At 41.7% G+C, this 27,948-nt stretch overlaps 1 protein-coding gene across 9 annotated transcripts; it reads left to right on the forward strand.

Moving 5' to 3' along the window:
* The first annotated feature begins 2 nt into the window (after positions 1 to 2).
* On the forward strand, positions 3 to 23,046 carry CCDC90B (coiled-coil domain containing 90B). Of its 9 annotated transcripts, none has more exons than XM_036324810.1 (9): positions 3 to 520; positions 2,449 to 2,565; positions 4,171 to 4,274; positions 10,367 to 10,468; positions 11,110 to 11,151; positions 11,247 to 11,318; positions 11,414 to 11,467; positions 18,646 to 18,760; positions 22,752 to 23,046. In XM_036324810.1, the coding sequence occupies exons 1-9, from the start codon at positions 397 to 399 to the stop codon at positions 22,805 to 22,807; spliced, it is 786 nt and encodes a 261-aa protein (XP_036180703.1). In that variant the 5' UTR covers positions 3 to 396; the 3' UTR covers positions 22,808 to 23,046. The 9 variants fall into 9 exon arrangements, with proteins under 9 accessions (XP_036180703.1, XP_036180705.1, XP_036180706.1 ...); XM_036324811.1 differs by having other exon boundaries at positions 4 to 496; XM_036324817.1 differs by having other exon boundaries at positions 399 to 496; positions 2,449 to 2,485.
* Positions 23,047 to 27,948: the final 4,902 nt, after the last annotated feature.

A 27,948-nucleotide genomic window follows, 5' to 3' on the forward strand; every position in this document is an offset into this window, starting at 1 on the left:
CGGCTAAATGTGACTCCATCTCCCAGCGAACCAAAGGTGCAATGGCCGCTAGTTCTCCAGGGTTATTCTGCTGAACTGTACCTCGTTGCCAGGAAGCGGGCTCCAGAAGGTTCAAAGACAAGATCCCGCTTCCTGAGGGCGGTAACGGCGCGTCGGGGCTGGGAAGGGGTGGTAGGCGAGGCGGAGCCGCTCTGACCTATGCCAGTGAATTGTGGGTCCGTCTGTAAGGAGGCCCGGCTTTGCGGAGCTGCTGTGCGAGCTGGCGCAGGGCGGGGTCGTTGCGACAGGTCGAAAACTACATTTCCCAGCATCCTCGCGGCGCCAGAACTACCGTCCCCGAAAGTCTGAGCGTGATCCACCCAGCCTTTCGCTTCCGCCGACCGGGAAACTCGAGATATGTGGGGTCGCAGCGTCTGGCGGCTCCTGCGCTCTGAGAGCCTCGTGGACCGACGGGTTTCAACCCCTCGCGGGCGTTTCTCGCCGGCCCTGCGGAGAGGTGAGGAAGACCCCGTGTCCCGAGGTCGGTGTGCGTCCCAGAGAAAGGATGCTCCAGCGAGCCCGGGTCGAGGGAGCGGGTGCCACGCCCTCCTGCCCGGCGCTCTTCTGGGGCTGGAGACCCTGCTGCCCGGCCTCGCCCCGGGTGGGCCAGGCCTGCGGGGAGGACTGCCGGCCCTCCTGAGAGCGAGCCTCGGAAGGCCTGGGGTGCCCCCCGCCCCCCGGCGGCACCGCGAGAGCCCCGCCGGGCTTCTTCCTGAGCTCTCGTTGCCTTTCCACTGTCAAAGGAGCCGGAGGTCCCCGCCCTCCCGTAGGTCTGCCGGGTGCCCGCGTCAGGGAGTCGGTGTCGGGAGAGCCTGTCTTCTCGTGGCCTGTTCACGTTTAGACTGTTATGTGGGAGCTGGCCCCGAGCCCAGGTGACGGGGAGGCTGCAGCGTCTGCCGGGCCCGCTTTATTCTCGCCATGATGTCCGGTTCTCTGCGCTCATCGGCAGTGGCCGTTCAAAAACCAGTCAGTGTGGGTCCTGGGACTTCCAGGTTCAGCGTTGGCACCCCTGTGAGCAGTGTGTCCCGAAGGGCATCTGACTTTATTCTGAGAGAGGTTTTCGGAACCTCCCCCGCCCCCACCACCAAGTTTTAAACCCGTAAGGCTGCCCACGGTGGGCGCTCGGCACTAACGTTGGCGTCCTGTGCTCACCTGGCGTCTCCAGGGCCGGGGAGCCAACCAGCACCGCGGTGCTTCGTGCTGTTCGGCGCATGGCTCCGTTTTACTCCCAGTAAGACCGCGGCTGCTGATTCCCCGTAAGAGGCTGTCAGCTGCCAGGGTCCTTCACAAGCTCCTTGGCTCTGTATTTAGGTGTTTGACTTGCATGCACATGAGACGGCCTTTACAAAAAGGAGGTGGCATTTTTTGAACCCTGGGAAGTCACCCCAATCTCAGTCCTATCTGTGTGAACTTTTAGAGGTGAACTTTGTTTACATATTCAAATGAAAACAATATTAAACCGTTTTAGAGAACTTTGAAGTGCATATAATAGTGGTAATACATCACCATAAGTAAACGATAATGCTTCAACGTATTTGCTGCGTTATGGCTCTTGACTCTGTTGGAGAAACCTTAAGTGGCCCCTTACTCTTTTCATCATTTGAATTGAGTTTATATTTAGATTTTTTAAAAATCTATTTCCTGCCTACTAACCTATAAAGTCAATGAAAACATGTCTGATTTTGCTCATCATCTATCTCTATGCCTTAAACATTGGGAATTTATTGAAACAGGACATATATGTTTAAAATGTGAAACTTCCTAGGGCTTTGGTGTTAACAGTAAATACTCCAGCTTTTAAAGTCAAATTCATTGATTCAACCATAAAATATTTTAGCCCAACTATTTCCAACCACTGTTCTAGGTATTAATAAAAAAAAAGTAATGAAAAACAGTCAGGGCCTCATGGAGCTTATATTGTGATTCAGAAAGACAGACCATACATAACTTCAAATTAGAACTGAGAACTGTGTGGGAAATGAACAGAATATGTGAGAGTGTGGGAGTCCAGAAAGCTACTTTGGATGGGGATATAGGTATTAAGAATTCTCATAGCTCTATAAAAACTTTAGAGCACTGAGGCCGGTTGGGCAGTTTATGTTCTCTGGTAGAGATGTGGCAGTGATAATCAAAGCTTTTGATGTATATTATTTTAGAATGGCTCTTAAACATTTCTAAAGACTAAAAGAAGGAAACATTTATTGAATGTTTGTTATGCCAAATAATGATAGACACTTTTGGATGAAAGAGTCAGTGACTCAGAGGAGTCAGTTATCTTGCCTGAAATTACAGAATTCCTAAGTAGAAGAGCTGAAACTGTATTATAAATAAATGGGAAAAATGCTTTAGAAGCTGAAGTATGATGCTTCTGTTATGACAAGAAATAAAAATATTGTCTTCTCTTTTCAGACTTCTTAACCACCACAACCAAAGGACATGATATAAGGCGAGTGGACATAACTCCTTTAGAACAAAGGAAATTAACTTTTGATACCCATGCATTGATTCAGAACTTGGAAACTCATGGTGAGAAACATGGGTATCTCTCGACAGAAGTAAATTACCACTCATGATATATTACCTAGTCAAGACAATATCACTATTAGGAACAATTAAGAGTCACTATTTAAATGTAAGTGCCATCCAGACAATGGAATATTTTATAGTCATAAAAAATGGTATGGCTTGATTATGTTCAAGTATGTAAATGAAAAAAAGCATTATGTAAAATTACATGTATAGAGTGATTCCAATTATGTAAAAAAGAAAAAATAAACGAGTTTCTAGGCTGATACTGAAGAGAATGTGGAAGTACAAGGACAATGTTTAAGAACAGCAAAAAAGAAAATAAAGAAACAAGCACAAAAACTGACCACATATCAAAACATTCATTTACATATGTAGTATCACATAGAAAAGTAGATTATAGACTGGGAATCAGACACACACACATATATGGGTTTAGCAAGCAATAAAGTATCACAACTAGGGAAAGGAAGGACTATTTAATAAATGAGTTATGGTAACTGACTAGCCATTGGGAAAAATATATATGATCTCCTTACTGAAAAATAAATTTTAGATTGACTAAAAGCTAAATATAAAAAATGAAAGAAAAACTATAATAGAGTACTAGAATATAGAGTATGTTTAGATTTTTAGAGGGAGCAAAACAAAATTCTAAAGCAAAGTAAATACTGACAGATGTGATACAGAAATATTTTTTTTGCAGAAACATGACAATGAGCCTATGTTTTAATAAAGAGTCCATATGAATTGATAAGAAAAAAGTTCAGCAATTTTACAGAAAAATGGGCAAAAGCTATAAACAAATAGCTCACGGAAAAATAAATATCAGTAGTCAGTAAGTATATGTAAAGATGTTTGACCAAGGAAATGCAAATTTTAGGTACAGATTAAATAACCAATGCAGCCCTAACTGGTTTGGCTCAGTGGATAGAGCATCGGCCTCCCAACTCAAGGGTCCCAGGTTTGATTCCTGTCAAGGGCATGTACCTTGATTGTGGGTGCAGTAGGCAGCTGATCGATGTTTCTCTCTCATCGATGTTTCTAACTCTCTATCTCTCTCCCTTCCTCTCGGTAAAAAAATCAATAAAATATATTTAAAATAACCAATGCAATACCATTTTTTATGGCACTTATACACTCAAAAGTAAAAAAAACTAAAAAGACTCCTGAAGGAGAACTGACTTGCTTGTTACTGTATTATGCCACTATTTTGGGGTGGTTATACCACTATTTTTATAGTAAAATATAACTGGAACAGAGACCTCTCACCCTTCATACATTTTCAACTTTATACTATGAAGATGTATTTTTTATTTAAAAAGTAAATAAAACTAAAAGTATCTCAAAATAAAATGTACAATTAAAAATTAATAAATAATAAGTAAGACTAGTAATATCAGTATTGCTATAGATTGGGATAATGGACAGTGGACACTAAAATTGTAGATTGCTTTTAGAGAGTAATTTAGCATAATCTGCCAAATTTTTATTGTAACCATTTTATAAAAACATAGCAATTTATAGGGAAAGTTATTCCAGCTGTCTATTCTGATAAGAATGTGCACTTTTAAAAATATATAAATACCTATTTACTGTCTACAGGATTTGACAAAGCACAAGCAGAAACAATTGTATCAGCATTAACCACTTTATCAAATGTCAGCTTGGATACTATCTATAAGGAGATGGTCACTCAAGCTCAACAGGTAACATTTTCTTTTTTATCACTTCTAAGTTTCATTAGACAATCTGTTTTATAACTGCATCTCTGTCTGCCCAATGACCTCCCCCACACACCTGCATCTTCCTTATTGTTCTCTCTAAAGGGATCAAAAGCAAAACAAACAAACAAAAAACCTTTACTAAAGTCAGTACCTAGAAAGATTAAGGAGTGAGAATAGTCATAACAATTATGGTAACACAGAGAATGAAATTTTGTCAAATCTTTCATTGTCAGATAATTATATTATTAGAATCATGAGATGGTGGTAGATCATTAGTGAAACAACTTTTTCCCTGTTGAAAGCCCACCACAGTAGAAAAGCTAATCCTTCTATATAATAAAAATATTTTACTGCAGTCATGTGTAAATTCTGCTTAATTTTCACAAACTTATAAGGCCAGAAGGCTGGGAAGGACTTCATAAATCACCTGGCTAAGATGCTTTAATTTGACTGGATACACAAATCCTTTAAGTCAAAATAATGCCATTTACTAAGAACTTAAGATGTTAGAGGCACAAATGTTGGGGGCTTCCCACGTATTTAACTACTCTAACAACTTTGAAATATAGGTAGAATTTTTCTCTTTTGCCACTGAAAAGATGATCAGAGAGGTTGAGTAATTTGCAAGAGTTGTCATTGTGGTGCTATGGACAAAAGCGACAAGTTTATATAAAGAATAGAATAAGCTCAGTGAACCTAACTGTGAAATAATTCATAGTTTGTCATCATGAATCAATTCACTATGTTTAAGAATCTTTTTATGGTTATATTTTTTTAATTTTTCAAATTTCAACTTCCTTAGATAAATATTTCACAGCAGAGGGTTTCTTTCTTGTGTAAAATTAGCAGCTCTTACATAAAATATCATTACATTAAAGATCATGAAGGACCAAAAGCTTTTTAAAGATATTTACAATAATTTCCAATTAGACATTTAGAATTAAGAGTATTCAACTCCTGAATTTAACTTACCTGAAAACTTGTATGTGCATTATTTTAGCTTAATTTATTCAGAATCATAATAGACTACTAAATCTGAGAAAAAGCCAATCGTTTCATTCTCCCAACTCTCCGAGCTATCCTGAAAGAGCTAATGGAGCTACTGACATCTACACTAATAAAAGAGAAACATGGTAATTGGCGTACGACCACTACCCTTTTCATTGGCTACTCAGCGAGATATGCAAATTAACTGTCAGCCAAGATGGCGGCCGGCAGCCAGGCAGCTTGAAACTAACATGAGGCTTGCTTGCCTCAGTGACAGAGGATCGTTGGAGGACGTTCCCTGCCTGCTGCTGCAGGACTCTGAGCAGGCAGTTTAAGAAACATTGTAACAAATACTGCTGGACTTCAGCCAGCAGATTCGCAACATTGTAAGCAAAGGCCAGAAACCTCCTTTCAGCCGCAGAGGCCTAAGAGCTGGAGCCAAGCCTCAAGGTAAAGCTGGCCCAGTATAAAAAAGAAAAAAAAAAAAGGAGCGGTTGGGAACTTCAGTCACTCCCAGCCTGAAAACAGCCCTCAGCCCCTCACCCAGACTGGCCAGGCACCCCAGTGGGGACCCCCACCCTGATCCAGGACACCCTTCAGGGCAAACCAGCCGGCCCCACCCATGCACCAGGCCTCTACCCTATATAGTAAAAGGATAATATGCCTCCCGGCACCGGGCTCAGCGTGACAGGGGGCAGCGCCCAAACCCCCTGATCGCCCTGCGGCTCTGTGTGTGACAGGGGGCGGGGCTCCAACCCCCTGAGCAGCCCTGCTCTGTGCCTGATAGGGGGGAGCTCCCCAAACCCCCCCCCCCACGGGCCCTGCTCTGTGTGTGATGGGGTAGAGCCATAACCTCCCCATCAGCCCTGCCCTGATGTGAGAGTGGCGGCACCCCAACCCCCTGATCGGCCCTGCTCTGTGGGTGATAGAGGGCGGTGCCCCAACCCCCTGATGGGCCCTGCTCTGTGTGTGACGGGGGCAGCGCCCCAACCCCCTGATGGGCCCTGCTCTGTGCGTGACGGGGTGGCACCGCAACCTCCCCATCGACCCTGCCTTGAGTGTGACAGGGGACGGTGCCCCAGCCCCCCAATCGGCCCTACCCTGAGCATGACTGAGGGTGGCATCACAACCTCCCAATCGGCCCTGCTCTGAGCCTGACCAGGGGCTGCACCTAGGGATTGGGCCTGCCCTCTGCCACCCGGGAGCAGGCCTAAGCCAGCAGGTCGTTATCTCCTGAGGGGTCCCAGACTGCAAGAGGGCACAGGCTGGGCTGAGGGACCCCCCCGAGTGCACAAATTTTTGTGCACCGGGCCTCTAGTCTATAATAATAAAAGTGTAATATGCAAATCGATCAAACAGCAGACCACCATCCGGATGACCACACTATGACACGCACTGGTGCCAGGCCCGCCAAGGCGGGTGCAATACGATTGGTTGGGGGGCCCCACAATTGCCCCGCAGAGGGAGGTCCAGGCCACTGGCCAGAGATGCTGCCATGTGTGTGCAGGGCTGGCCAGTGATCACCCTGCAGAGGGAGGCCCAGGTCAGCCAAGTGGTCGCACCCACACCTGTCACCTGCAGAGGGAGGCTACCGGTGGCAAGGGAATGGGGCGTCACCACCACACAGATGGCAAGCAGTGGTGGGGGCGGGGCCAGCTGTCCGCAGCAGGTGAGGGGGGGAAGGAAAGCCCCGATAGGCCCTGATCGCCTGCCAGGCCTAGGGACCCTATCCAAGGGGCCCCAGATTGCGAGCCGGATTGCAAGAGGGCACAGGCTGGTTTGAGGGACACCCCCATGCATGAATTTCGTGCACCGGACCTCTAGTTTTTAATAAAGTAATATACTCTTAAATCAGATTTTTAAGTTTACCCGATATGTAATAGTGAGTTAAAACTGGTTTGAGAAATGTTTAATTTGCCAGGACTTTTTTTTTTTTTTTTTTCAGGCTCCTTAGGGGCGGTAACCCGGAAAAAAAAACCTGGGGAGGGGGAAGAGGAGAGTGAGGTGGAGGGAAAGCTGGTGGGGGTAGGGTCGAGCCGGGTAGGGATGCCTCTGCCAGGACCATTTAATCATATTCAAAATGTAGGATCAGATGTAGGAATATCACTGCTAAACTTTTGGGTTTTTTTATTAGTGGTGTGTGACATTGGAATCCCATTCCATCCTTTTATATATATATATATATTTTATTGATTTTTTTTACAGAAAGGAAGGCAGAGAGATAGACAGTTAGAAACATCGATCAGCTGCCTCCTGCACACCCCCTACTGGGGATGTGCCTGCAACCAAGATACATGCCCTTGACCAGAATCGAACCTGGGACCTTTCAGTTCTCAGGCTGACGCTCTATCCACTGAGCCAAACCGGTTACGGCCCATTCCATCCTTGAGCCCAATCCCCTTGCTGACCCCACCTCTAGGATAGAATAACGCGCAAAGATGTCATGAAAGATGGAGTGAGGCTCAGGGCCAATGGACAAACAAGCTTTGTACTTGATCACTTCAGGAAGGGCCATACTATGTCGAGTCTGCTCAGTCTGAGAATAGTTATATTCTGAATTCACTTATAATCTGAATTATATTCATATTCTCTGGTGGCTCCTTAATAATTACAATGATTACACTTAATAGATTCGACTACTTGATACTGGATTATACTTTTCCATTTCAAGATGGATACCTGTGCTGTTTTATAGGCCTGTTGAATCACAAACTATATTTAAAGGAGGAAATGGAGATAAATAGCGGCTATTAGGGTCATAGTACAATTCCTTATCCAGGTTCAGACTCCACAAGAAATCTATGATTACATTTTCAGCTATTCTCTACATAGTCTCAGTAATAACATTTTATTAAAGATTCAAAATAAAGATTAACATTATGCTTAATATTTTAGGACTCCTTCATAATGACATTTTGAGTAGGACTAACACAGCCCATAGAGCCACTTCTATATGACTTCTGAACTAAGTCTCATGACTATATCAAATAGAACTGCAAAAAGGAAATGAACCTCCTACCCCCAATAATAAGGATGAAGGTTAGGGAAGGCATAAGACTCGGGATGTTTATTGTGCACAGCAAAAAATAATAATTTTTATGATAGGATTAATATTTAAGGCAAAACATCCCCACATCAAAACATTGGTGTTACACTGGCCTGCTTCAGCCATCACATCCCTGTCTCTGGTAATATTAATAATAGCCAACATTCTTTGAGTGCTCACCGTGTGCCAAGTATTACATTAAGCATTTGATGTGCACTGTCTTGTTTAATTTTCCAAATAGGTGTAGGTACTGTTATTATTTACATTTTACTAGTGAGGTCAAATAAATAACTTTCCCAAAGTCTCACAGTAAATGGCAGCATTTGGATTCAAAGCCAGGCAGTTTGACTCCAGAACTCACATTTTTAACATCTACTCCATATGACTGTGCCATCTGGAAGTTGTCATTGGAGAACTTTGTGCATTCTAGACCCTTTGAAGACTGAGTCATTTCTTGGTCATGCATCTGGAACTGTGATAGCCTGTTTTCTAAAAGTCAGGTCAGTTTTGAAATAGTCTTTCTTGCCCATATTGGTCAGTGGAGGACTGTAAACTCAACAGTGCACTCCTGGCTACAAACTGTGACCAGAAAAATGGGAGTTCCACTAGTGATCCAGGTCTTTCTGAGGCTTTTTTGGTTTTGTTTATATACCCTGTATTGAGGGTCCTTTTCCTGGCTACCTCCTCATCTGCTTTTTCTTTTGGTAAAGGAGGAGAAATGAGTCAACAAGCTACCAAGTGTAAGAAGTTTAGTGTTAAACCCTAGCCAGTTTGGCTCAGCGGTTAGAGCGTTGTTGGCCAAGGACTGAAGAGTCAAGGGCATGTTACCTGGGTTGCAGGCTCTTTCGGGCCCCAGTTGGGGCCACATGTAGGAGGCAACCAATTGGTGAGAGAGACATCGATGTTTCTCTCTCTCTGTCTCTTCCCCTTCCTTCCACTCTCTCTAAAAATCAATGGAAAAAAATATCCTCAGGTGAGGATTAACAACAACAAAAAAGAAGTTTAGTGTTGAAATGTCCCTCCTTAGCAAAGCAAAAGCTTATAAATCTATCAGATAGGAATCACCTTTTCTTTCACATATTCTTGTAGTGCTGAATATGGGAAAGTTACCCAGGAATTTATTTTATTTATTTTGTGTGTGTGTTTATATTAATTTACTCATGATGTTGCCACCAGGAATGGGCAAACTTATTTTGATAAAATACAAATTGGCTTAAAGGTTTAACAAAAATCAACTAATTAATAGCTAAAAATTTTTTTTTCCTATTCATTTCAATGTATCTCTTACTTTATCTGTTTTCAGCTGAAAGATACAGAATTGAAATGCCATTTAAAAATCACTAATTATGCTGACAAGGAGTAGTTATTTAAATCATACTTCTACCTATTTTGTTTTACTACTTAACTTCTGAGTCTTATCCAGGACCCTGGAATTTTCTGATGGTAGGAAATCCCTCAAAGCAGTAAAATGATTAACAAAACCCTTTCCATGTAGCTATTTTTTGTTGAGGAACTCATAGATGTTAAATAAATACTTTATTGGGATTCTTTCATAAATGTTTCCAGACATTTATTTCACTTCAGGAAATACTTTTTAAAATTTTTTTGTTAGTTCCCACCCGAGGATATTTTTTCCATTGATTTTTAGAGAGAGCGGAAGGGCAGGAGAGAGACAGAGAAAGAGAAACATCAATATGAGAAAGACTCATCGATTGGTTGCCTCCCACACGTGCCCCAACCAGATTAAGGATTGAGCCTGCAACTGAGGTACGTGCCCTCAACCCCCTTAACCCTTCAGTCCAAAGGCCGAAATTCTAACCACTGAGCAACTGACTAGGGCTGGGAAATACTTTTTCTTCCTTGAATCTCCTGTTGCTTTTCATTTTGATAATTCAGATATGTAGGTTTTATATGTTGTTTTGTTTTACTTAGCCAAGCGACATTGTATCTTTAGCATATGAAACTGAAGTTTCATGAAAATGACTCCATGTAAGGGGATGACTTTCCATAGATCATTAGTCTATTTTATTTTATTTTCTAGGAAATAACAGTACAACAGCTAATGGCTCATTTGGACTCTATCAGGAAAGACATGGTCATCCTAGAGAAAAGTGAATTTGCAAATCTGAGAGCAGAGAACGAGGTGACACAAGTTTCAGTTTATTACTAATAAAATAACTGACTTCACAAGTGGTCTACTTGGTGAATAATAGGACCAAATAATTTTATGTGGTTACTAAATAATTATTTACAAATTTTTAGATAAAAATAGACTATATGTTTAACCATACCTAATCTTTTGATGTATAAAGCATAGTTTCTTGCATAGTAAAGAATAAGAGTTGTATTTTATATGTATAAAAGTCACTTAGATATTTAAACTCTTTATATTATATACAATTTTAGAATAGCGCATAATATAATGTTCTCAAAACTGAATGGTATTTTCCATTTTATTTGATTCTGCACTAATTAGTCATTTAAGAGAAAAATATGTTTTTTTTAATTCAGGGGAAATTTGTTATCTAGTAGATTAACTGTTTTTAAATGTAGAATATCAGTTGTTTTAAAAAATAGAAAACTAAAACATAAATATATTTTCTAATGTTTTCCTAAGAATTATTTTCTAAATATGATGAATTATTCTTTTTTATCTTTATTTTTAATCAAATCCTTAGATCGCCCAGTTTTTGCTAATCTAGGGTTTCAAATTTTATGAGGAAAAAAATCATAATATAGGCTTTTGGTTTAATGCTAATTGTATGTGATCTTTCTTACATCTAGAAAATGAAGAGTGAATTAGAACAAGTTAAGCAACAATTAATAGTAAGTGAAATGTTTCTTCCCATTTAAAAATATTTTATTATTTTCAAAATACTCATTACAAGATCACACTTTAAATATTTTTACTTTCTTTAAAGAATGAAACCAGTCGAATCAGAGCAGATAATAAACTGGATATCAACCTAGAAAGGAGCAGAGTAACAGATATGGTAATGAGCTTTTAAATGCATTTTCTTGGTTGCTTGCTGCTTTTTAATCCCTGTTAGTCTTTTTTCTTAACCTCCTGATGCATCATATCCTTTAGTTTACAGATCAAGAAAAGAAACTTATGGAAGCAACCACAGAATTTACCAAAAAGGTAAGTTAGTATGTAAAAATTTCTCTTTTGTACATCTCTCAGGCCTTGTGTACCTGCTTTTATGTGTATCATTTTATAAGTTTGGACTTTAAACAGCTAGCCCTAAAGAATCCATGATTTCCTCATAGCTTTTATGGTTGACCAGCACTGGGGATAATGCCACCAGGTGGGTGATAGTACCTGAGCTGTGAGCTCTGACTGCTGAGTCAGAACCAAGCTTTCCTGGTAGCATACTTTTTTCAAACTAAATTACTTTCATATAAAAAATAAAGGATTCATAATTAGTATTTGTCTAGATTAAATTACCTTTAAATTTTAAAAAATAATAGTAAATATTTAATGAGTGCTTATTACATGTTAGATATTGTTCTACTTGCTTTACTTTTGTCTTTTATTTAATCCTTACACATCGGCCTCTGTGAGGCAGGCAGGCTTATTCCCTTTTTACCAATTTAAAAAATGAGGCAAAGGGACATTAAGGTCACACAGCTAATAAGTGGTAGAGCTGGGATATGAACCTGGATTTTAAACCCCATACTCATTGTTAATGGTTACCTTTTCAGTAATCCTAAATTGTAATCATTAATCTCTGTGGCTTGAGTAAAACCCAGCTTTCTGGCTTTGCCTAGTCCTTCTCTTAAAAGTTAAAAGCATTTGGTCTACATTCTAACAGAAGAGACAGCACTTTCTTGCTTCTAATTTAATAGAAGGGAAGGTTCCATTTGCCCTTCTTAGCATCCTATTCTGTCCTCTTACTTTTTGGCCAGATAAAGGAGATAAGGAAATGTAATAATTCTCTCACAGCTAATTTCTGAGCTCTCAGTACCATTTTCTCTCTCTTCCCATCTCTTAGCTCCTATACACTTAGCATTCAGTGTTACCCAACAAGCATTTCTGCCATTTCCTTTAATGTTGGTGCCAGTTCACATTATAAACCTGGTGAGGTTTTTTCTTCTGCAAAATATATTTAAATTTTTGACTACCGTATTTTTCTGTATATAATATGCTATTTTTTTTCTAAAATCATTAGACTGAAAATTGAGGGACGTCTTAGACACAGAAGTCAGCCTAGGAAGCAGCCTTGCGCGGTGCATAGCTGCCCATACCTTGTCAAACAGGCTTCCTCCAATCACCAGCCTTATTGTTACTGACATCAGCTGATGCTGTAATTGGAGGTGGAAAGTGCACAGATGCAGCAGGGACCAGAGCTTTCTGAACCCATAAAAATGTCAAAAAATAAAAAGATAAATACCGGTAAGCATTTGTCTTACTCTGCAAAATTCAAACTGAATGTAATCATCTATGCAAAAGAGCATGGAAATAAAGCTGCAGAGAGACAATTTGGACCTCTTCCCACTGACTGTAGAAAACAGGAAAAACAACTCCTTAAGATACCAAAAAAAAGAAGGCCTTAAGAGGAAAAACAGCAAAATGTTTAAAATATTGATTTCTTGCCCACTACATGGGAGAACATATTTGCCAATGTTATCACCGATAAGGGTTTAATCTCCAACATTTATAGGGAACTCATTCAACTTAACAAAATGAAGATAAACAATCCAATCAAAAAAATGGGCAAAAGAGCCCTAAATAGACACTTTTCAAAAGAGGACATTCAGAAAGCCAAGAGACATATGAAAACATGCTCCAAGTCACTAATCATCCGAGTGATGCAAATCAAAACAACAGTGAGGTACCATCTCACACCTGTCAGAATGGCTATCATCAACAAATCAACAAACAACAAGTGCTGGAGAGGATGCAGAGAAAAAGGAACCTTCGTGCACTGCTGGTAGGAATGCAAACTGGTGCAGCCACTATGGAAGACAGTATGGAGTGTCCTCAAAAAGTTAAAAATGGAACTCCCATTTGACCCAGTGATCCCACTTCTAGGAATATACCCCAAGAAAACAGAAACACCAATCAGAAAGGATAAATGCACCCCTATGTTCATAGCAGCACAATTTATAATAGCTAAGATTTGGAAACAGCCTAGGTGCCCATCAGCAGATGAATGGATTAGAAAACTATGGTACATCTACACAATGGAATACTATGCTGCTGTAAAAAAGAAGGAATTCTTAACCATTGGCAACAGCATGGATGGAACTGGAGAGCATTATGCTAAGTGAAATAAGCCAGTCAATGAAAGAAAAATACCACATGATCTCACTACTCATTTATGGATAAGTAACAGCATTATAAACTGATGAACAAAAATAGATACAGAGGCAGAGCAACATCGAACAGACTGTCAAACTACAGCGGGAAGGCCAGGGAGGGTTGGGGGGGTGAGTAAGAGATCAACCGAAGGACTTGTATGCATGCATATAAGCATAACCAATGACACAAGACATGGGGGTAGGGGAGGCCAGGGGAAGGTCAAGGAGAGGGAAAAAAAGGAGATATATGTAATACTCTTTGTAATACTTTAAGCAATAAAACAATTTTAAAAAAAGATTATCCAAATATATACAGGGGGAAAAAATATTGATTTCTTAATTTGGGGTTGGAAAAGTGGGGGCATCATATACACAGAAAAATACGGTAAATATTTTTCTTCTTAGTTTATCCTCTTATATATTTAAGTCTCAAATAACTTACTATGAGGCTTTTAGTAGGATTATCACCAGAATTTGATAATCCTAATAATTGGTCTCCAAATATCAGGGTAGAAGGAATATTTTTTGTTAGTCTGTAATATTCACATAATGTTTTTTCTTAATATCGCACTGCTTTGAACTGTTGCCCCACTTAAGATTTTTGTTGAGCGTCAGCCCATGAATCAGGAGGTCATGGCTTGATTCCCGGTCAGGGCACATGCCCATATTGTGGGCTCAATCCTCAGTGAGGGGCATGCAGGAGGCAACTGATAAATGATTCTCTCTCATCATTGATGTTTTTATCCCTCCCTTCCTCTCCCTGAAATCAATAAAAACATTAAAAAAAAAAAAAAAAAAAAAGCCCTGGCCAGTGTTTCTCAGTGGGTAGAGCATTGGCCGTGGACAGAAAGGTCTAGGGTTCAATTCTCAGTCAGGGCACATACTTCAGTTGCAGGTTTGATTCCCGGCCCCAATCGGTATATGCAGGAGGCAGCTAATCTGTGTCTCTCTCACATCAGTGTTTCTCTCTTACTCTCTTGCTCTCGCTCTCCCTCCTCCCTCTCTTGTACTCTCTCTAAAAAATCAAAAGAAAAAATATTCTTGGGTGAGGATTAAAAAGACTATTGTAATACACAAAATCACCCATAAATAATATTTTTTTAATTAAATCTTTATTGTTCAGATTATTACATTTGTTCCTCTTTTTTCCCCCCCATAACTCCCCTCCTCCCAGTTCTCGCCCCACCCTCTGTCCTCACTCCCCACCCACTGTCCTCATCCATAGGTGCACGATTTTTGTCCAGTCTCTTCCCGCATCTCCCACACCCCTTTCCCCCCCCCCCAAGAATAGTCAGTCCATTCCCTTTCTATGTCCCTGATTCTATTATAACCAAGAGTTCATTCTGTTCATCAGATTATTTATTCACTTGATTCTTAGATTCACTTGTTGATAGATGCATATTTGATGTTCATAATTTGTATCTTTACCTTTTTCTTCCTCTTCCTCTTCTTAAAGGATACCTTTCAGCATTTCATATAATCCTGGTTTGGTGGTGGTGAACTCCTTTAGCTTTTCCTTATCTGTGAAGCTCTTTATCTGACCTTCAATTCTGAATGATAGCTTTGCTGGATAAAGTAATCTTGGTTGTAGGTTCTTGGTATTCATCACTTTGAATATTTCTTGCCACTCCCTTCTGGCCTGCAAAGTTTCTGTTGAGAAATCAGCTGACAGTCGTATGGGTATTCCCTTGTAGGTAACTGAGTTTCTTTCTCTTGCTGTTTTTAAGATTCTCTCTTTGTCTTTTGCTCTTGGCATTTTAATTATGATGTGTCTTGGTGTGGTCCTCTTTGGATTCCTTTTGTTTGGGGTTCTCCGAGCTTCTTGGACCTGTAAGTCCATTTCTTTCACCAGGTGGGGGAAGTTTTCTGTCATTATTTCTTCAAATAGGTTTTCAATATCTTGCTCTTTCTCATCTTCTGGCACCCCTATAATTCTGATGTTGGTACGCTTGAAGCTGTCCCAGAGGCTCCTTACACTATCCTTGCATTTTTGGATTCTTTTTTCATTCCGCCCCTCCGGTTGGGTGTTTTTTTGCTTCCTCGCATTTCAAATCATTGACTTGATTCTTGCGCTCCTCTGGTCTGCTGTCGGGAGTCTGTATAATATTCGTTATTTCAGTCCATGTATGCTTAATTTCTAGTTGGTTCCCCAACATAACATCGAGGGTCTCATTAGTTTTCTTGTAGATCTCATTAAGTTTATCGGCGGCTTCTAAACAGTTCTTGAGAGACCTTAAAAGTGTGGTTCTGAACTCTATATCTTCCATTGACAATTTTGTCCTGTTTCTTTGTCTCCGCATTTTGTTATGCTTTCTTGGTGCACCCCCTAGTGGTCTTTGTGCGCAGTCTTATAGTTAAGCCTTGATTGTTGTAGCTAATACCAGGGAGGGTTTGACCTCCAGGCCAAGTGGCTGTGAGGGTCAGCTGTGTCTGCAGTAGGAGAACTTCTGTCCTCTAGGGAGGTGCTAATCTAGCCTTTGCCTGAGGCTATCCGGCAAATGCCTCTGTGCAGGGCTTGGGCGGGGCGGGTCGCACAGGATCAACAGGGTGGGCCGGAGAGAGCAGTTATGGCGGCTCTCAGTCCTGTCCCCAGGGGCTCTGCCTCTCTGAGTCCCAGCACCCGCTGCAAACCTCGGAGAGAAAGCTGCACTCGCTCTGACCGAAGCCAGACAGTCCCGCTTCTCCCATTTGAGTCTGGGTCCCTAAAGACTCGCCCGGATCTGGAGCTCAGAGTCTGCGACTCCCTCCCGATTGAAAACGCCAACCACGCCCTCCGCCGCCAGCCCGCTCCGCACACTCCGCACCTCAGAACCTGACTTCAGCACTGCGCCTCCTCTGAGTGTCCGTATGCATTTCTCTTTCCTCCTAGTTGTAGGACTTCCACTCAGCCAGCGTTCCTGTGGTTCTGGGTGATGTCCGTTCCGTCTTTTAGTTTCACTTTTGAAGTAGTTGTTCAAGGCAGCAAACTCCGGCGTTAACCTATGCCGCCATCTTGGTTCTCCCCCATAAATAATATTTTTTTTTTTTTTTTTTTTTAATTAAATCTTTATTGTTCAGATTATTACATTTGTTCCTCTTTTTTTCCCCCCATAACTCCCCTCCTCCCAGTTCCCGCCCCACCCTCCGCCCTCACTCCCCACCCACTGTCCTCATCCATAGGTGCACGATTTTTGTCCAGTCTCTTCCCGAATCTCCCACACCCCTTTCCCCCCCAGGAATAGTCAGTCCATTCCCTTTCTATGTCCCTGATTCTATTATAATCAACAGTTCATTCTGTTCATCAGATTATTTATTCACTTGATTCTTAGATTCACTTGTTGATAGATGCATATTTGTTGTTCATAATTTGTATCTTTACCTTTTTCTTCCTCTTCCTCTTCTTAAAGGATACCTTTCAGCATTTCATATAATCCTGGTTTGGTGGTGATGAACTCCTTTAGCTTTTCCTTATCTGTGAAGCTCTTTATCTGACCTTCAATTCTGAATGATAGCTTTGCTGGATAAAGTAATCTTGGTTGTAGGTTCTTGGTATTCATCACTTTGAATATTTCTTGCCACTCCCTTCTGGCCTGCAAAGTTTCTGTTGAGAAATCAGCTGACAGTCGTATGGGTATTCCCTTGTAGGTAACTGAGTTTCTTTCTCTTGCTGTTTTTAAGATTCTCTCTTTATCTTTTGCTCTTGGCATTTTAATTATGATGTGTCTTGGTGTGGTCCTCTTTGGATTCCTTTTGTTTGGGGTTCTCCGCGCTTCTTGGACCTGTAAGTCCATTTCTTTCACCAGGTGGGGGAAGTTTTCTGTCATTATTTCTTCAAATAGGTTTTCAATATCTTGCTCTCTCTCATCTTCTGGCACCCCTATAATTCTGATGTTGGTACGCTTGAAGCTGTCCCAGAGGCTCCTTACACTATCCTCGCATTTTTGGATTCTTTTTTCATTTTGCTTTTCTGGTTGGGTGTTTTTTGCTTCCTCGCATTTCAAATCATTGACTTGATTCTTGCGCTCCTCTGGTCTGCTGTCGGGAGTCTGTATAATATTCGTTATTTCAGTCCGTGTATGCTTAATTTCTAGTTGGTTCCCCAATATAAGATCGAGGGTCTCATTAGTTTTCTTGTAGATCTCATTAAGTTTATCGGCGGCTTCTAAACAGTTCTTAAGAGATCTTAAAAGTGTGGTTCTGAACTCTATATCTTCCATTGACAATTTTGTCCTGTTTCTTTGTCTCCGCATTTTGTTATGCTTCCTTGGTGCACCCCCTAGTGGTCTTTGTTCGCAGTCTTATAGTTAAATCTTGATTGTTGTAGCTAATTCCAGGGAGGGTTTGACCTCCAGGCCAAGTGGCTATGAGAATCAGCTGTGTCAGCAGTGAGAGAACTACTGTCCTCTAGGGAGGTGCTAATCTAGCCTTTGCCTGAGGCTATCCGGCAAATGCCTGTGTGCAGGGCTTGGGCGGGGCGGGTCGCACAGGATCAACAGGGTGGGCCGGAGAGAGCAGTTATGGCGGCTCTCAGTCCTGTCCCCAGGGGCTCTGCCTCTCTGAGTCCCAGCACCCGCTGCAAACCTCGGAGAGAAAGCTGCACTCGCTCTGACCGAAGCCAGACAGTCCCGTTTCTCCCGTTTGAGTCTGGGTCCCTAAAGACTCGCCCGTATCTGGAGCTCAGAGTCTGCGACTCCCTCCCGATTGAAAATGCCAACCGCGCCCTCCGCCGCCAGCCCGCTCCGCGCACTCCGCACCTCAGAATTTGACTTCAGCACTGCGCCTCCTCTGAGTGTCCGTATGCGTTTCTCTTTCCTCCTAGTTGTAGGACTTCCACTCAGCCGGCGTTCCTGTGGTTCTGGGTGCTGTCCCTTCCGTTTTTTGGTTTCACTTTTGAAGTAGTTGTTCAAAGCAGCAAACTCCGGCGTTAACCTATGCCGCCATCTTGGTTCTCCCCCCCATAAATAATATTTTTAATGTAAATATTTTCCCAATATATTGAGGACAAAACTTCATTGTATTTATTCTCATTTATTACAGGATACCATAACCAAAAGTATTATTTCAGAGACCAGTAATAAAATTGACACTGAAATTGCTTCTTTAAAAACACTAATGGAATCTAACAAGCTTGAGACAATTCGTTATCTTGCAGGTAAGGCTGTGTTATTTGATTATCAGACCTGTCAGCTCCTACCTCCCAAGGTAACCATGGCCAGCAAAGAAGAAAAAATGGAGGTTTCCTTATTGCTTGGTCCCTGCAGTGTGTGAAGACTAAGTTTGGAAGGCAATAAGATTAGGATATAAGTTTAACAGGCAACTTTGCAACTTACTAATAGGAAAAAACTTATCGATATCCAAGAAATATATAAACACAAGTACAAAATGCTGCAAAGATGAACTAGGTATTCTACAATTAAAAAATGTTATTTTTATTGCTGTGCTCTTCCATCAGAGTGGACTTACAGGAACTTATAGCTAAAATATATGTAGGCCATTAAAAATTATAGCAAGCAAAGGGGGGAAATATCTCCTACCTTGAATCCAACTGACTGAGCACTGATACTACCCCAAAATTAGATTATTTGTCCCATACTAGACTCAAGTACCATGGGACCTGAACCAATGACAAGACCCCAAGGAGGAAGGAAAAATGCCCTAGTCAAATAGTACTTTTTTGTTTCTTTTTATAAAAAGTAATATATTTTCATTATAAGTGATTCTTGTAATTCAGAAACCACACAGTAAAAGTTAAAGCCTTTTACTCCCTCATAGGTATTTACTATTAGTAGTATGTATCTTTCAGGATTTCTCTTTATATAAACATTACAATTTTTAAAAATATTAATTAGATCATATTGTACAGACAACTTTTCTGCTACGAGTTTTTCATTATTAAAAACAATGCACTGAACAGCCGCATATATGTTTGTGTTTGGGTAAATACACCCCTTTGTGCCCTCATGTTAGTATTTCTGTATAAACTGCTTTGCACATTTATACTTTTTGTGTTTAAAAGATGTGCACATTTAAAAGTTTTCATATTATTGAACTGCTGTCCAAAACAAAATTGCTGATTTATACTATCAGTGGTTTTCTGGGCAGCCGCTAATGATGTTGAGGTGGCAGTAGGAGTGAAGATTGAATTATGGAAGAAAGGCAGAGGTATAGCTTCAGCCTAGGGATAATTGGAATCACAACTTTCTCTGTACGGTATCTTGTCTCTGAATATCTGTCTCATTTTCTTAAACCAGCTTCCTCCATGGGATTATAAACATGGCCACCAGACTCGTATCATTCCAGTTTCACCAACCATGAAAAATTATCCTTTTCCTTAGTTCCAATTCAGAAAATCCCAGGGAAGGGATCTGAATGGCCCATCTTGAGTCATATACCACCCTTTGACCCAGATCACTATTGCCAAGGAAACGAGAGCTGTAAGATAATGGCAGTTTCCATTTAATCTATAGTTAATGTGGCAAATTCTGTTCTGGGCAGATAAGTAGTAAAATCTAACACAGAGAACTTAAAATGTACCAGGCACAGGCTCACCTATGCATTTTATATACCCAAAGGAAGTGTCTTAGATAGGCCATAAAAGATAAAAAACAAATTTGAAAGCAATTTGGGGTTGGCACAATGACAGCAATGAGAAGTAACAGTCAGCAATAGAAATGAGAAACTTAAATACAGTAACCATTGTGTCAGAGACAGCAAGAGCACTGCTCAGCACTGCTGTTTTGAGTTGTCCTAAGTCCATATGTTCTTCTAAGTTCTTCCTGACTACACCAGGGTGGCTCCTTCTTGAACCCTGCCCACTGTACTAACGGTTGGGGACTTAGTCCAAGTTCCTCCTTTAGCCTCTGCTCACGAGTATAACAGGTGTTGGGTCCGAGCCCCTCGGCCTAGGGCTGGACCTCCTATGACGCTGGGTCTTAGATGGAGAAACCATGAGAAGTGTGAGTATGTAAGAATGAGTCTTTATTGCAGAAGCCAGTGGCACAACAGTCCTGTACAGGCACAACAGTCCTTCACAGCAAAGTCTACACAGGCAGGCAGCCGACACCGGCTAGTGAACAGATAACATCTTTCCCACAGAGCAGCATCAGTCTCGGTACCCATAGCTATTATCTGAGCAGCCGCACGCTGCTCCCTAGACTCACTGCCCTACATCTTAGCGGTACCTAAGCTCCCTGCCTCAGCAGCTTCTTCTGTCTCTCCTGCCCAGCACACTCTAGCTGGTTAACATGGTAGCTATATCTGAGCTCTTTTGCCCCTACTCTGCCCAGCACCCTGGCCTTAGTAATATACTTTTATATTATTCCTTAGACAAAGAAGGCTTCATGCCAGTCGTATTTTGGCTATAGAAGGGCACAGTATACCGTGTGTCCTTGCACCCACTCATGGTATCTTGGCCTTGGGCACCCCAATTAGGCTTATGCTCAGAGAGGCCTTGGCCATTCTGGTGTGTTGACGACAAGGACTCTGTGTTCCCATTGGCCTGGACTATCTGGGGACCCTGGTGTGGTTCCCACATATTGTGTTGTATTTTCTAATAAAGGAATGAAATACCTCCTTCCTCACAATAAAGTACTCCCTAGTAGTCTAAGACAACTTAGCTATTTCTGTTAGCAAGAATATACCACCTAGATAGCACTATGTAGCCCCCAAAATAACAAATTAGATTGAGTCCTTCCGGTGACAAGGGATAAATAGGATAATAGAATGGTTTCCTTTAAAAACAACAGCTCTAGAATCAGGAACACTTAGTGTTGAGTCCTGGTTCCACCACTGGTAGCAATATAGCTTCGGACTTGTCTCATCTATACAATGGGAATGATATCATCTACCTCATAGGATTTTAATTATGGTTAAATAAGGTAATGTATATAATCATTCCTTAGCGCACTGCTTGGAAGATAGTAAATAATAGCATAATCAAATGGGAGAATGTATAATTGACCAAGACAAGAAACTCTTAGTATTATACTTTGTCCTCAAATGTCCTCATTTCCTATGTGTCTTAAAGAGACCTAATCCCATTTCTTAAAATTAAGGAAATGATCTTGTCATTAACCAAGTTTCAGTAAGTAGTGGGATCAAATGGGATAATGTATAATTTTATACATTAAAAGTAGGATAGCTTTACTATGAAAGGCATTTCTTTTGTCTTTAGTTGAAGTTTGCCCTTCATTTCAGTTTCCCTATTTTAAAAGTCATGGCTGTTTAAAAATTTTAAAGAAGAAAATTAAAATCACCCATAATCCCACCAATTAAAAGTAATCATTAAGGACATGTTATTGTATTTTATTTAGTCTTTTATTCTATGAGTGTATGTCATTTTTAATGGCATCATAGACTACTTCTATTATAGATTATTTCCAATTTTTTCTATATAAATGATGTAAAAAATATCTTTGTGCATGGACATAAAAAAGTCATGGCTGTTTAAACAAACTAGAAACTAGGGAGTCCCTAAAAGCTTCATCCAGATTAAGCTGCTTAAAAACAGGGAAGGGTTTTTTTTGTCCAGAATGATGTAACAAAGAGCAGGTGGTATATTAACTGTTAAAGTCTGGTGCTTGTTCTACCTTTGCTTCTACCTCACTGAGATTTTTTTAAAGGGTTTCATTACAATTTTTATTTATGTTTTTAATATGAATTTTAATATTTGTGAGAAAATTCATTTTTAAATGTATTGAAAAGGCAAATAAATTTTCTCATGAATGATCTGATGTCAGTTTTACTAACTTAACTACATAATTTTTAAATATAAGTGAAATAGTTTTTCACATCTAAGATCTGAAATTAAAGTTCATAATTGTTGTCACTGTTATTGCTAATATTAATGGATTTAAACAATTTATACATTCTTAAATTATAAGACCTACATTTTTAAATTACTGTCATCCTTAATTGGGTTTAAAATACAGAAAGTTTTTAAGAAGAATTGGTATCCTGCCCTAAAGGATATCCTTTATCTTTAGCTTCATTTTCTGGGAAATGAAAAACCTAAGATACAAAACTGATTGGATTCCCTTTGTTTTTTGTTCATTTAAGTTGAAGATGACATTATTCTGTTTCTCTCTCTGCAAAAAATATCACAAATGCATGACCTACTATAACATGTTTTCTTCTGTTCACAGCCTCAGTGTTCACTTGCCTGGCAATAGCATTGGGATTTTACAGATTCTGGAAATAGCAGTGAAACAACTGTATTATGCTTCTACTACTGCTTCCATTGACTTCTTAAAACACTGAACTAGGATAGATTTACTTTGAACACTAAAAGTTGTAGCAAAACTTAATACAACAAGATTATTCAAAGTACATATGGACTTAAAAATGTTTTAGAATAAGAAAATGTAGTTTGTCTGTGTTTTTTTATGTCTATTTTATTATGTTGAAAAGCTGCCATTAAAACCTGGTTAATTTGACATAGAAGGGTCTTTTGTCTTTATCCTTTTGATAGTTTATAGAAACTGAACCGGAGTTTTGTGTTTGCCTGAATAACTGTGTAAATCATATAGGATTTCTTTGGTATCTACTGCCTACATATTTTGTTATGCAACTTTCCTGATAACTATTACACAATTACCTTTTCATATTTAATAAAATATTATAAGAAAATTGTTTGGATTGTTAAAGTGACTTACCATATAGCTGGAGATTTTTTTAAATAATGTACAATTAAAAACAATTAAAAAAATTTTAAATTTGTTTTCTATTGTTAATCGTATGACAGATGTTTCCTATTCTCCTTCTACTTTCCCCCTCCACTAGTCCCTGTTCCACCCTAGGCCTTTACCACACTATTATCTGTGTCCAAAGGCTATGCATATAAGTTTTTTGGTTAATCTCCCACCCCTCTCATCCCCCTCCCTTCTAAAATCTGTCAGTCTGTTTCCATGCATCCATGCATCTGGACCTATTTTATTTGTCATTATTTTGTTCATTAGATTCCACATACAGGTGAGATCATGTGATACTTGTTTTTCTCTGACTGGCTTATATCACTCAGCACAATACTCCCCAGGTCCATCCATGCTGTTGCAAAGGGTAAGAGATCCTTCTACTTTACAGCCCAGTATTCCACTGTATAAATGTACCACAGCTTTTTCCCCCACTTATTACTGATGGGAACTTAGCTGTTTACAGATACTAGTTATTGTAAATAACACTGCTATGAACATAGGGTGCATACATTCTTGAACAATTAAAAACAAAATTAAAATTTTTAGATGTGTGTCCTAGTACAAGTGTATGACACTTAATATGAAATCTGTTGAGTTGCTAATCTTGAGCCCTGATTATTACATATATTTTTAACTTTCTTGATTCACAAAAACCTGTTTGTCCATGCTTCAAATTCATTGCTTAAAATAAAGCTTTTTCTTATGACAGTTAAGTTCAATAAATGTCTATTGATATATAGCCCCTACTCTCAAGAAACTCATACTTTGGTTTTATTGCTATTGGGTCTATATATTTTTCCTTATATAATAGTATCTATTAATAGAATACATGTAATTCCAAGGAAAGTACAAAATATGTTCAACTCAGACCTTTAGTTTTAACCATCAAAAAACCGAGGCCAGGAAGAAGTAAAGATTTCATAATGCCTTGGCAATAGCTTTAAAAGTTTGATAATCCATTATTTATTCAATACTAATGGCCCCGGAGAAACCAAGATGGCAGCATAGGTAAACACCTGAAATTCCTGCCTCGCACAACCACTTCAAAAATACAACTAAAAGATAAAACAGACATCCCCCAGAACCACAGGAAGGCTGGCTGAGTGGAAATTCTACAACTAGAAGGAAAGAGAAAAACACACTGAGACTCAGAGGAGGTGCGGTGTGGAAGTAAAGTGCAGAGGTATGGAGGCGCACATAGAAAGGGCTGGCAACTGAGGACGCGGTTGTCTTTTTCAATCGGGAGGGAGTCTCAAGCTCCCGACTGCTCTGAACTCCAGTTCCGAGTGAGTCTCTGGGGACCCAGACTCATATGGGGAGAGGCTAGACCAGCCATGGGCAAACTACGGCCCGCAGGCTGGATCCGGCCTGTTTGGCTGTTCTATCCGGCCCGCGGAGCCGAAAGAGCGGAGGGTTCTCTTGCTCTCCCCTCCCCTCCTTCACCAGTAGCAGTGTTAACATGTATTAGTTCACACAAACACTCCATCCATGCTTTTGTTCCAGCCCTCCGGTCCAGTTTAAGAACCCATTGTGGCCCTCGAGTCAAAAAGTTTGCCCACCCCTGGGCTAGACTGGCATCAGTCGGACCTCGAGGGTGGCTTTCTCTCAGAGGTGCTTGAAGTGATTACTGGGACACTGAGAAGCGGGGCCTCTTAGGGCAGGACTGAGGAGCAGCCATAGCTGCTTGCTCCGCCCTGTTGATCTCTTGCGACCCCACCCCGCCCAAGCTGTGGGCCCACTTTTGCATATGAAAGGCCTGGTCCTTTGCAATCTGAAAATTACCTAACCAACTGCAGCTGGCCCAAGGCCCCACAGCAGCTTGCATTGCTTCACAGCTGGGCCTCATCTGGGCACCTCCAAACTCCAAAGAAGAGGAATCTGCAGATCTCTCCGTAGCTCCTGCTGGGTAGTCTCAGGCAGAGGCTAAATTAGCACCTCCTTAGAGATCCAAGAGCCAATGTACCCAGTGGTCAGAGTGGGACCATCCAGATTACAACGCCTCACATCCTTAAGGGACACCCTCAGGGGGTAGACTCAGTGAGCACCAAAGCCCCACTGAAGCAAGACTTGCCCCACAAGGGTGTCTCCAGCACAGAAGTTCTCCCACTGCAGACACAGCTGATTCTTATAGCCAATTGCCTGGAGGTCAATTCCTCCCAGTGATACCTACAACAATCAAGGCTTAACTACAACAAGACTGTGCACAAAGCCCACAAGGGGGTGCACCAAGAGTGTCCACCTCAGGTAATTGGGGAGGCTAAGCCCCTGGGTCCTATAGGACACCTAGCACAGAAAGCCACTCTATCAACACAGGGAAGCATAAAAAATGCGGAGACAAAGAAACAGGTCACAAATGACAGAAATGGAGGAAAGCAAACGACTGGATAGAGTTCAAAACCACACTTTTAAGGTTTTTCAAGAATTTTCTAGAAACCGCCGATAAATTTAGTGAGACCCTCCATAAATCTAGTGAGACCCTCGAGGATATAAAAAAGGACCAAATAGAAATTAAGCATACACTGACTGAAATAAAGAATATCATACAGACTCTGGAACCAAGATGGCAGCATAAGGTACAGACCTGTGCGTGCTGCTTCCCACAACAACATTGAGACTACCAACTATAAGACAAACAGCTATCATTCAGAACCATGGGAAAGCTGGCCCAGTGGAAGCTCTACAACTGGAAGCAAAGAAAGAAGAGCATTGAGACTGAGTAGGTTTTGCAGAGGCTCCAAGAACGGAGGTACAGACTCGCACGCCCAACGGGCTGCAACTGGATGCGCGGTTTTTTTCCATCGGAAGGGGCTGCAGACTCTCGAGTCCACTGAGCTTGTTTGGGACTGGATTCTGAGGTCCCATACCCCTATGGGGAGAGGCGGGATGGCCTTGCAACGGGTCGGAGAGCGAGGGTGGCTTGCTCGCGGAGCTCCCTGCCAGTGCTTGGGGATGCGGGGACGTGGAGTCGCGGAGAGGCAGGAGTCGCGGAGACACCATTACCCTTTGCCCCGCCCTGGTGATTCACCAAGAACAGAGGTGCGGAGTTGCACGTCAGGCGGGCTGCAACTGGATGCATGGTTTTTTTTAATCAGAAGGGGATGCAGACTCTCAAATCCACTGAGCTTGTTTTGGGCGGGATCCTGAGGTCCAAGACCCCTACAGGGAGAGGCGGGACGGCCTTGCAACGGGCTGGAGAGCGAGAGTGGCTGTCTTGCAGAGCTGCTCACCGGCACTCAGGGACACGAGACATGGAGTCACGGAGAGGCGAGGAGTTGCGGAGATGCCATTGCCCCTTGCTCTGCCCTGGTGATTCCTGGGGACCCCACTCTACTCAATTTACATCCCCACCCAAGCTGTGCCAGTGGCACAAAGGGAACCAGCGGCACTTTTGCAGCCCAGCCCAGCACACTGAAGATTTCAACTCCTCGCATACATAAGGGACACACTCAAGAAGCAGAATCAGGTTCAGAGGAAGCCAGAGCCAGACCCGGCTGGGCCGGCGACATGGATCCACTGTACCAGCAAACACACAGGCAGGTCCACCAGATCCAGTCTCACATGGGATGCTGGGAGACGGCAAACAGGCAGTCTGTGCACTTGGTAGAAAACGAAATCCAAGCAAGCATACCAGATATTCAGCCACCAGGAACGCCTGGAGATTTTGTCCAGCAAGGAGCCGCCCAACAAAGGACAGAATGCCAAACTTTGTGTTGCTGAGACGGCCCCCATGAGGCCGAGACGACCCCCGTGAGACTGAGGCGGCCACCGTGAGGCCAGGATGGCCCCTGTGAGGCTGAGACAGCCCCCCGTGAGGCCAGGACAGCCCCAGTGAGGTCAGGACGGCCCCAGTGAGGCTGAGATGGCCCCTGTGAGGCGGAGACAGCCCCTGTGAAGCTGGGAAGGCCTCTGTGAGGCTGAGATGGCCCCTGTGAGACTGAGACAGCCCCTGGTAACCCGAGAAAAATACCACATGAACTCACTCATTTATGGATAATAAGGACCATTATAGACTGATGAACAAAAATGGATACAGAGGCACAGCAGCACTGAGCAGACTGTCAAACTACAGTGAGAAGCCAGGGGAGGGTTGGGGGGGGATAGGAGATCAACCGAAGGACTTGTATGCCTGCATATAAGAATAGCCAATGGACACAAGACACTGGGGGTTGGGGGAGGCCAGAGGAATGTCAAGGGCCGGGGGGGGGAGAGAAAGGAGACGTGTAATACTCTTTGTAATACTTTAAGAAATAAAAAGAATATCATACAGAGATCCAACAGCAGACTTTGGATCGCAGGAATCAGGTCAAGGATTTGAAATATGAAGAAGCAAAAACCACCCAACCGGAAAAGCAAAAAGAAAAAAGGATTCAAAAATATCAAGATAGTGTAAGGAGCCTCTGGGACAACTTCAAGCGTACCAACATCAGAATTATGGGGGTGCCAGAAGAAGAGAGCAAGATATTGAAAACCTATTTGAAGAAATAATGACAGAAAACTTCCCCTACCTGGTCAAAGAAATAGACTTACAAGTCCAGAAAGCACAGAGAACCCCAAACAAAAGGAATCCAAAGAAGACCACACCAAGACACATCCTAATTAAAATGCCAAGGGCAAAAGACAAACAGAGAATCTTAAAAGCAGCAAGAGA

The sequence above is a fragment of the Myotis myotis genome, unplaced genomic scaffold (assembly GCF_014108235.1).
Source record: "Myotis myotis isolate mMyoMyo1 unplaced genomic scaffold, mMyoMyo1.p scaffold_m19_p_10, whole genome shotgun sequence".
Taxonomy (NCBI): domain Eukaryota; kingdom Metazoa; phylum Chordata; class Mammalia; order Chiroptera; family Vespertilionidae; genus Myotis; species Myotis myotis.

Bases quoted from the DNA above. Each gene is read 5' to 3' on its own strand.
- CCDC90B (XM_036324810.1), top strand. From the start codon at position 397: ATGTGGGGTCGCAGCGTCTGGCGGCTCCTGCGCTCTGAGAGCCTCGTG. The intron at 11,152-11,246 runs GTAAGTGAAATG...CTTTCTTTAAAG, and splicing joins AAGTTAAGCAACAATTAATA to AATGAAACCAGTCGAATCAG. The intron at 11,468-18,645 runs GTAAGTTAGTAT...CATTTATTACAG, and splicing joins CCACAGAATTTACCAAAAAG to GATACCATAACCAAAAGTAT.